Source organism: Perissodus microlepis, chromosome 18, assembly GCF_051167445.1.
Source record: "Perissodus microlepis isolate ML-2025 ecotype Zambia chromosome 18, ASM5116744v1, whole genome shotgun sequence".
Lineage (NCBI taxonomy): Eukaryota > Metazoa > Chordata > Actinopteri > Cichliformes > Cichlidae > Perissodus > Perissodus microlepis.
This window is the reverse complement of record NC_140478.1, coordinates 22,909,290-22,919,607: the sequence shown is the minus strand read 5'-3', so window position 1 is coordinate 22,919,607 and position 10,318 is coordinate 22,909,290. Positions and strand designations below refer to the sequence as shown.

General features: G+C 43.6%; 1 protein-coding gene across 2 annotated transcripts; it reads right to left on the bottom strand.

Annotated features, from left to right (window-relative positions):
- Positions 1–546: 546 nt before the first annotated feature.
- Positions 547–10,072, bottom strand: LOC146367885 (uncharacterized). Of its 2 annotated transcripts, none has more exons than XM_084913187.1 (3): positions 8,260–10,072; positions 5,778–6,419; positions 547–1,157 (listed from the first exon to the last, which is right to left on the bottom strand). In XM_084913187.1, the coding sequence occupies exons 1-2, from the start codon at positions 9,247–9,249 to the stop codon at positions 5,880–5,882; spliced, it is 1,530 nt and encodes a 509-aa protein (XP_084769313.1). In that variant the 5' UTR covers positions 9,250–10,072; the 3' UTR covers positions 547–1,157; positions 5,778–5,879. The 2 variants fall into 2 exon arrangements, with proteins under 2 accessions (XP_084769313.1, XP_084769314.1); XM_084913188.1 differs by having other exon boundaries at positions 547–1,154.
- Positions 10,073–10,318: the final 246 nt, after the last annotated feature.

The window sequence follows — 10,318 nt, the reverse complement described above, 5'->3', positions numbered from 1 at the left end:
TATTTTTAATTTTTAATGTTGACAAGTTAATAACAGCCTCTGGCACATGACCTTCCCCATCTATCCACAGCAGCTTATCAACTCTTTACAACCTTGCCTCCCAGTCACACAGCACAATTACTTACACCGCTTCAGGCTGCAGACAGTGAGTGACAAAACACCCAGGACAGTTAACAGTTTGCATGCTCCATCTGTCACTGTAGCTTTCCATCAGCGATACGGGCACGGAAAGAGGCCAAGAAACTGGGATATTTTGTAAGGGAGTTGGATTGTAGCGGCTCTCAGAGGAAGCAACAAGCGCTTGGATAGCAGCAGGCGCTTGCGAGAGGAGAGTGGTGAAATTCTCAGACAAGATTTAAACAAACAGAGACACAGACGCTGGCATTGCTAGCCATGGATACAGCCTCAAGCGCGCTGACAGAATAAGGCCATGAGAGATCACACACTGCCATCTCCAGATCAGGCCCAGAAGTATTCCTACAACAGCTCCTCTCACTTCAGTCAGGCTCAGCAAGTGTATAAATCATTTCTCAGAGGCAGGGGTAATAAAATGCTGGTGTCATTTCTTTTATTTCATATTTAATATTTAGGGGGACATTCAGCAGTCAGTGAAACTTATCAAGAATCAGATGATTAAGATGTTGGATTTATTTGCATGAGGAAAGTGCAGGAAAATCAAAAGTATTGCCATTTAATTTTAGCTTCCTCTATCCTCACTTTATTTCCTCTTGTACTTTAAAAGCCATGTTACAGAGAGAAATAGTTGATATGGAAAATATCTTCACCATAGTTTATATGATATAAATCTTAATATAGTACAGGTAGTATCCAGACTAGTATAAGCTGCCTGAAAATAGATAATCTTTTTCAATATAAAAATAGTAGAAATAAATACTGTCATGAAAAGCTACCTTTATGTTTCAGGTTGATGGTTGTTGAGAATAAGTTTGCAGTTTATCCTTCTCATTACTTTCATACATTACTTTACATTTAAATTCTCAGACGGTTCGACTGCCTCTCCTCCACACTTGTGCGCTCACGTGACGTGCAGTCAGAGGTCGACTCTCGGGAGAGCTTTCCCTTTGGAAATAACCCCACCTTCAGGCCGTGCTCTGTTTCGACCAGCTGACAGCTCGTCTCAGTGGTATCAGCTCCTGCTGGAAACATCACATCAGAGAAGAGGGGAAAAAATTATTTAAATGCAGAACTCAGCACCTCAGTGAGCTCAGGCTTGGTGCCGCCTGCCCTTGCCGGTGAAACACAGTACATTCATATTAACTGTGCTTCTTCTCAAGGCTTTTCGTGCCGTATCACTCATTGGTGGAGCCATGGAAACAGAGCGTTAGTCTGTGCTGTACTGACAGTGAGGCAGTGCGTGTAGTGTCGTGTGTGTCCTTGTGAGTCATGTTGCTGACTTGTAAAGAAGCACCTCAAACGTGGCTTTTATCAAACTTGTGAGAAGAGTTTTGTGTGTTTGTCTGTTCTTCTACGTCTGTTTCAGAGAAAGCCACGGTAGGTTTCTGGCTTTCAGAGGAACAATATTTCTGCCATGGAGTGGGGTTTTTTTGGAAGTGGTCACGTTTGAGTTTATAAAGGATGCTCCTGATCTGACTCCCTTTTTTTATTTGTAACCAAGGCAGCAGTGAAAGGATAAAATACAAACAGCATACACTAAACACACAGAACATGAGGTGCACATTTTTAAAGTTAAACTTTTAATAGAAAAAGTGTTTCAGGTCTTAATCAGATCTATTTACTTCCTGCACAGACTATACTCATTTTTAAATTTCCATCCTTTTTTAAATGTAAACTGGAAAAGAAAATTTACAGTCCAGACTCAGTAAACTGTAACAACAAATAGGCACAATCTCATCGTCAAATAAGCCAGCCACGGATGCTTTGTTTTACTAGCTTTACCCTTTTATTTCTGTTTGGTTTTTATGCCAAACTTTCCCTTTGCCTTCTTGTTGGTCTGCATGACTTTATTCCTTTCTGTTCCTCCCAGTTTTATTTTGAAAGTTACCTAATGTGGCTCTACATGTTCTTAATGGTTAAATCCTTTAGGAAGGAAGGAAGTCTCACTGAGATCAAGAGCTCTCTTTCAACCGTGGACAAAAAGCACACACAAAACTTGAGACAGACACACCAAAAAACAACCCATTGTGCATCATTGCAAATTAAGAAAAAAATGTGCAGTAGTTACAAATAAATAAATATAACTTTTTGAAATGTTCCAGTGAAATTGGAGAATCTAGCTATATATTTTTTTTTAACCTTCTCCCACTTATGGGCAGCAGTTTTTAAAAATTCAGGGTGAATCAGAGGTACCGCTAATGACCAGACACTGTAAATACTGTGTTTCAGTTCAATCAGAGAGCAGAGGGAAGCGATCCATCTTTGCAGCAGGGCCTTGTAAATAAACATCATATTTCATCATAATGCTGCTCTCTTTGATTCTCCAGTGGGCCCACCTCACTTTTTAATACAAGATGCAATGATGAGTAAGAAAAGAAACGCTTGTGATAAATTTGGGCCTTTGTTTTCTTCCCGCTGCTTGAGTTCACCTGTGCTTTATCGCCCTTCTCCCTGGTGTGCACTTAGCCTTTGGGCTTTTCTCATTTCACTAATTTGTGCCTCCTCCTCTCCTCCATATTCCCGCCTATGACAATCAATCTCAGTGCGCCGTACTGAAGGATGTCTCAATTCCTAAAATGCATCATAGCCAAGCTAAGCCAAGCCAACTTTATTTATATGGTACTTTTAAAAAGAAAAAAGAAAAAAGCATGTGCTGATCAAAGTGCTTAAAAATAAAATAAAAGACAAAAATAAATAAATAGATAATTAATATTAATAATAAATAAATAAATAAATATATTTAAAAACGGAAAAGTACCGGCAAAAGCACCTACAAACCGATGATAGGAGAGGGACTTTTTATACAACTCATCTTTTTCATTCAGTTTGTTTAAGTTATTTAAGATGATCAAACTTTCTGCCCTTCACTCTTCTCTGTGAGATTAAAAAAAGGTTTCATAACTTGTCAGATTTCTCCATGTTGTGAATTTAAAAGTGTTGCTAAATATAAAACATGAGCACTCTTAAACCTGAGACCATAAAATACAGCAGTAGTTGGGCTATAACAAAATAATTTATGATGCAATTGTGCCATGAAGTTGCTTTAAAGGCAGTGATGACTCATTTTGTTAAATGTTTGCTCCTTTAACTCCTCTTTCCTCTGGTCTCTTCCTTGTCCCCTCCACTAGCAGGAGAGGTAAGGAGGTAAGGTAAGGAAATAATTAAAGGAATCGAGGATCATCGCATCTTCTATCTCCTTTTTATGCTTCTGCTCCACTTTTTTTTTTCCTTGTATCCTTTTTTATACTTTTTTTTGATGTCTTGAAAACTTTTTTTTTTCACCTGTAAGTTAGAATTATTTTTTTGGATCACCTGCCTCCAGTTTGTGGCGATCGTGGCTGAAGAGTTGGGAGTTCGCCTTGTAATCGGAAGGTTGCCGGTTCGAGCCCCGGCTCGGATAGTCTCGGTCGTTGTGTCCTTGGGCAAGACACTTCACCCGTTGCCTACTGGTGGTGGTCAGAGGGCCCGGTGGCGCCAGTGTCCGGCAGCCTCGCCTCTGTCAGTGCGCCCCAGGGTGGCTGTGGCTACAATGTAGCTTACCATCACCAGTGTGTGTGTGAATGACTGGATATGTAAAGTGCTTTGGGGTCCTTAGGGACTAGTAAAGCGCTATATAAAAACAGACCATTTACCAGTTGTGTCCATTTTTGAGCTTACCTTTAACCTCTTAAACGTTTTAAACCCTTGTAAAGAAAATATAATCTGATATTTTTATTAAATTATGTATATTTACAATATTATTAACCGAATTGACGTAAATGAGCTTTGAGGATGCAGGACAGTTTCCTGCTTCTTTGGGACTGTAGGTCAGAATTTGTTCGAAAGCCTGACCAATTTATCAACGGGACGATATTATCAGCCGATATTAGCTATTTGCTAATCTATGTGTTTTGGTATTTGTAAAAGTAAATATGTAAAAGAATTTAAAATCAAGTAAGCAACCATTGCCGTTGCATAGTTTGTCCCCTAGAGGGCATTGATATTGATATTAAAATATCAGATTTTTATATAGCCAATAATAAGTATCGGTAAAAAGCCTATATCAGTAGGGCTTTAATTGGTTCTATTACATATGTACACCATTATAGTGGTTTACACATTTGCCTAACAACCAAGAGATCCCGGGTTTAATTCCAAGAGGAGTCGAACCAGACTTTGGGGTGGCTTTAGGAACGACATCCAGATAAAACCAAATCAAATATGCAGCTCAACCTGCTGTAGTGACGAGTCAAGGAAAAACTTATGGAGGCACAGAATGTCTTGTGCCTAGTCATTTTGACACTGAACCTGCTCTAGATGACAAATTCAGATGACACAGACCTTTAAAATGTCAACAGCAACGATGCTTTGAAAAACTGTGAAAGGACAGTGTTGAGCAGACGAGCTATGTTACACTTACACCCTCATCTCATTCAACTGAAAGAATGTTCAAAGGCGCACGCCTTGTCGACCCTTTTCATCTGCCTGTCAGATTCGACCTGAAGCTGCAGCCTTGGATGTGCGCCTCTTCCTGCAGCAGTGGATGTGGAGCGCTTCTGTTTATATGGACATCACAAATAAACCCAAAGTTTGCCTCATTTTGTTTTGGCACATGGCCGGGGGGTGGGGTGGTGGGGGTTTATGATTAAAACCAGACTGTGCTTGCCCGACTCGAAGCCAGAAAAATAGATTGTAGTTACGCATACTCTGCACAAGAGGGAAGTACAGAAACACGCACGTGTCTTCAGCATCTGCAAAGGTGGACTGTTAAAACCAGTGCTTAACTCTATATCTGCTGTCTAATTTTCCGCCTCTGCTACAGGGACTTTTTCACAGAGTCATCTTGTTATTAAGTCTGCCTCTGTGATGATACATCTGTCTGTGGCATGAGAAGAAAGGCTCAGTCCCACCTCATCAGCCCATAACAGTAAATTATGCCAGCTCTGAGGCAGAGCTATGATCTTCCTGTAAATCTAATGACGCCTTTTTTTTTTGTCACATGATTGCAGTCAGGCGGCTGTGGGGTCTTCTTTTGCCAGTAACGGCTGAGCTCCTGCCAAGTTCAAGTTCCCTCAAAGTTATGACTAAGGTACACTGCAAAAAAAATTCTCAAGATTTAAGGCCGTCAAATTCAATATATTAAAGTGCTTTTTTAAGCCAAAATAACAGCAATGAGTAATAATCAGCAGCTAATTGCATTTCGCAAGATCAGGAATTTCTCAAATCTACTCATAAAAGAAGAATTTTACTTCAGCGAATGAAATTTTCTCACCCTGTTGACTAATTGCAACCACATGTGTAACCAGGCTCAAGAATGAACTCTAATTTCTCATTTCACTTGCCAAGACAGACACATTTTGCAGTGTACTGAAGACTGGGAAATCATGTGACATCAACAAAAGGAGACGCATAACAATCCCTTCGCTGCCGCCCACACACAGACACCGCGCACTCGCGCGCGCACACAAAAACACATATATCAAACACATACATCCTTTTTTGTAAAAAGGGAGGAACGCTGCAATTCATTTACTGCCTTTAAACCCTGCGCTGCCAGTAAACAGAGCCAACGTAATCAGCAGTGAGCCCGGACAGAAACATCAACATTGTAAAAGAAGAGCGAGAGAGAGACAGGGAGAAAAAAAAAGTTCCTCTAAACTTACCATTAATTGTTCCCCTGCCTGGTCCCTCTTTGACCTCCAGTCACTACAGCAGGGTCTCATGTTTCAGGCCCCCATGGCACTGGAGGACACCACCCCCCTCCTTCACACCATGCTGGTGCTCTGGCGACCTCTACTAGGGTAGGCAGGGGTCCTCACAGGCTTGGGAGGTGGGTATGGGCCCTTCCCACAGCGGCCGTTTTGGGGGTAAGGCGGAGGCTTTTGAGTTCTTAGATTGGAGGTGCTGTTCCCTATGATGACCTTAGGGTCTAGGGTCTGCGGGTGGGGTTCGGGACGAGCTTGGCTTGTGTGGTTGGAGTCTTTCGAGGGGTACAGGTGAGGCGGGTGGCCGTTCAAACCTGGCTTTTCGTGGTCCTTAATTAGATTGGGTGGGGTGAAGCGGCTGGTCTTCACTACCGACGCCATGTGGACAGGAGAAGGAGAGTTAGATCTGAGGATGACGCGGTCTTCATCGACGTGCTGTGATGCCTGAACTGAAGCTGGCTTGTGATTGGGTAGCATGGCGACCCTGAGGTCTCCTGAATGCATTGAGTCGTGAAAGTTATTGGATGACCCCTGAGCGATGCAGGGCGGCTCCTCACTGAGGTCGATATTCGCTGTGAGACGATCAATCTGTTCAACCACCTGAATGAAAATAGAGAGAAATACATATGAACGAACTGCAGTGGAATTTCAGTTACAGTACTCTGTTTGTGTACTTCCATTTTTATTCGACTTTCTGCTGCAGTTTGCTGGTCTGTAGCATTCATGTGTCAACAAAATGCCACAATCATCCCAGGAGTGGACATCCGAACAAAGTCAAACTGTGTAATGCTCAGAGAAGTTTAAAACAACCCAATCTCTACACCTACAGACCTCAGTTAGCATGTTGAATATGATATTAAACTTCATGAAGGTACAATTGCTATAAGACTGAACAAATATGGCTTCTGTGGAAGAGTTTAGGAGAAAGACTTCGCTTTTCAGCATGATTTAAGTTCAAGACTCCACACCTCTGGGCAGATGACACCAAAGTTGAGACGTCATAATTCACAGCACCACAGATAGAGAAAACCAAACACAGCATATCAACACAACCTCACGTCAAGCACGATGGTGGGGAGGTGATGAGTTGGACTTGTTTTACAGCCACAGGACCTGGGCACCTTTTACCATCAAGTCGACCACGAACTCCTCTGTATCCCAAAGTACTTTAGAGGCAAATATGAGGACATCTGTCAGACAGATAAAGCTTGACCGAAACTGGGTCATACAACATGACGATGATCCCCACAGCACAGCTGCAAATCTACAGCAGGATGGCTAAAAAAGTAAAGAATCAAGGTGTTGCAATGGCCCAGAGTCCAGACCTCAACCTGCTGTGTCAAAATGCTGAAGTGGTATTTTAAGAGAGCTGTGCATAAACAAATGCCCGCAAACCTCAATGACTTGAAGCAACGTTGTAGATTTTGCCAAAATTCCTCCACAACAACAAGTGAGACTGAAAAGTCACACAGAACACAATCACTTCAAGTTACTGCCGCTAAAAGTGCTTCTACAAGTGACTGAATAATGGTTTACACTTCATGTTTCGTGTGAAAACTTTAAAAACGTAAAAAAAATCTACATTTTTTTTATTTCTTCCTAACCTATTGCTCCACCTTAATACCAGTCACATGCTACATACATCAGTATTAGCACATGCTGTTGATCGCTGTAGCTCTTCGAGGCCACAACACTTTAGTTTGGAGACTTTTGTGGGCTTTTGAATGCAGGAATTTGTTTTTACGTTTTGGTATTTGTACTGAAGTAATGGATCTGAAAGCTTCTTCCTCCGCTGCCAAACTCTATTTCTAACTACAACAGACTGAGACAATTTAACCAATTAGTCAAATTGAAGCTCTTTTTTGTCTCTGGATCTCTTTTGTTTACAACTGTCTCAGTTCACTATTATGGCGGTTTTTATTTGTAACAGCAAAATGCCAGACCTTGCACCAACGCAGTCAGCTGTGAATCAATGCCATTTTACAGCTGCATGCAAAATGGATACTGTAAGAGCAGGGCATAATTTAGTAACAGTCTCAAGCCAGGCTTTTTAATGTGCTGCCCGGAACGCTGCCAATTTCGGCAGCGTTTTTCAAAAGGTCAGAGCAAATCGTTCTCAATCACTGCTTCAGTAGGAGATGATGACTGAGTTGCAAACAATGCAGTCAGCATGCACACACACACACGTATACACAAGGACACATATAATGACATGCTCTTCATGAACGTGCACTCAGAGATACACGACCTGTGTCAATCTGTTCTGCACAGTGGATTGTTATGTCAGCATCTGAGCTTTGTGTTAATCCTTTTAAATGTCACAGTTTCCAGGAGAGAATTGATGAAAGACTGGGTCATCTGCACCAGACGCAGGTTTTTCTATATTAGACACCTGATGTACACGTAAGGATTATACAGTTATAATAATAGACCCTCCTACCTCTTTCATCTCGACGTGAACTTCCTTCAAACCCCCCAACACATCCTCCAGATCTGTCACCACTTGTCGAATTTGATCCCTCACCAAATCCTGCCGTCTCTTTTGCTTTGTCACCTCCAAACCCTGGAGCTGGTGGTTGTTTCCGGATAGTGATTTTGAGGTTTCTGGACTGGGGATGTCGGAGGGAGGGATGTAGGACCCCTTCCGTCTGCTTTGGTTCAAATTCTTTTGTGGGACCTCAGTGGGGAAAAAGCCACCACATCCATTCAAACCCTCCTCTGATCCACCCTTCAGTCTCCCTGGGTCCTGATGGCTATCTCCTTCCTCCCCTCCCTCGGTGAACACAGGCCTCGGTCTACAGTGGCCATTTGGCATGTGCAAATGGCCCAGTTGGGGATTGTATAGGTCCAAATGATGGTTCTCAAAGTTGCATCCATCGCTTTCCTCCTCATCCACAGAGACGTATCTGACAGTCCTCCTGTGTCTGTACCCCTGACCTTTGACTTGAAGATGAGGGAGAGGATGTGGTATCCCAGCGTTAAAGGGGTGTGCCCTGCTGTTGCTGCGCACCACACAGCCACACTGTTCTCTGACAGATGAATAGTGTCTCACCCCAGGCTCCAGTGGGTAGTTCCACTGGGCAGCGTTCAACTCCCAGGGGAAGACTTGGCTCAAATCATCTGACTGGCTATAAGGGCCCTGCCCTGCAAACACAGACCTCCTCTGTGGGCTGTGATGACCACTTTTCTCAACTCTGTCCACCACGAAAGCTCTACCTCCTACATCTTTAACCCGAGGAGCCCGGGTGTCTCTCCTGAAGTCCAGCGATGGGTGGTCTGTCTGTCTGGGTGATGCTGGTTGATATCCCAGTCCACCGTGATGGCCGTACGGCTCATAGTGGATGCAGTGCTGGCAGGGGCATGGGGCAGGATTGTTGCTGTGCTGAAGAAATCGTTGGTGTCCCGTTGCTTGTGCGCCTTCTGTGTACATGTCCGAAGAAGTCCAAAGACTTGCGTCGAAAACGACTTAGAAAACAACTGGTTGCCTCCCCTCCCAGCTCTCTCCAGCCCAGTCATTCACTCGCTCTGTTTTCCTCATCTGCGTCTTCCCACAAGAAAACTTTTCACCAGCTCTTTTTTTTTTAACTCTCTACCCAAGACTCCCTCCCCTTCCTTCCTGCCTGTTGTTTCCTTTCGTCTTCTCTTCTGTAGTTAGTAATCTTTGCGTAGGTACTTTCCCTATACCCTCTTTCTCCTACTTCTCATAACTTTTTCTTACTCCTTCTTCTTCCTCACCCTGTAGCCCTCTCTCCTGCACAGGGCCTCTCTCCACCTCCCTCCCTCTCTCTCTGTCTCTCGTTCTACCTCTCCCGCCTCGTTGTTCTGTCTCATTTGCTGCTGCAGGCTTTCAGTCCCTCTCTCTCTCTCTCTCTCTCTCTCTCTCTCTCTCTCTCTCTCTCTCTCTCTCTCTCTCTCTCTCTCACACACACACACTCTGGCAGTGTATTTCCCGTTTCCTCCCCTCCCCTCTCCCGCTCTCTTCTCTTTCTCCACCTCTTACTCCGTCTCTTGCCTCTGGTATATTCTCTCACTTCGTCGGCTGTACCTGAATTTGAGAATTTCTTCCTCACCCACAACCTGAAATCCTGCAGCTTTGTGAGGATCCTCCGTTAAAGGACTCCATGGATCTCTGTCTCTGAGAGAAGCGCGTGAAAGAGTCCCAGCTCCGGTGCTGAGCTCATTAGACCAACTAAAGCCTTTGCACTCTGCAATTAAACGCTGCCTGGGATTCCTCGGCCAGAGACTGAGAGAGAAGGGGAGGGGTGGAGAGAAGCACTTGGGGGAGGTGGGGTTTCTAACATATACACACAAGGGAGTAGACAGCTCTCTGAGTCAAGGAGACAGAGCCACTGCCTTTGTACAAGGGGAGCATTTTTCACTTTTCTCTACCTCTCTCCACACCAATTTCTTTTCCTCCTCGTCCTTTGCCTCTCCTATCATCCGCACTCTGTCACTGTCTCAGTTAAAGTGACTTCACCTCAACAGTTGTGCAAAACTTC

Excerpts from the sequence above, each read along its gene's own strand:
- LOC146367885 (XM_084913187.1), bottom strand. The coding sequence starts at position 9,249 with ATGTACACAGAAGGCGCACAAGCAACGGGACACCAACGATTTCTTCAG. Across the intron at positions 6,420-8,259 it reads TTCACGTCGAGATGAAAGAG|GTGGTTGAACAGATTGATCG; the intron begins GTAGGAGGGTCT and ends ATTTTCATTCAG.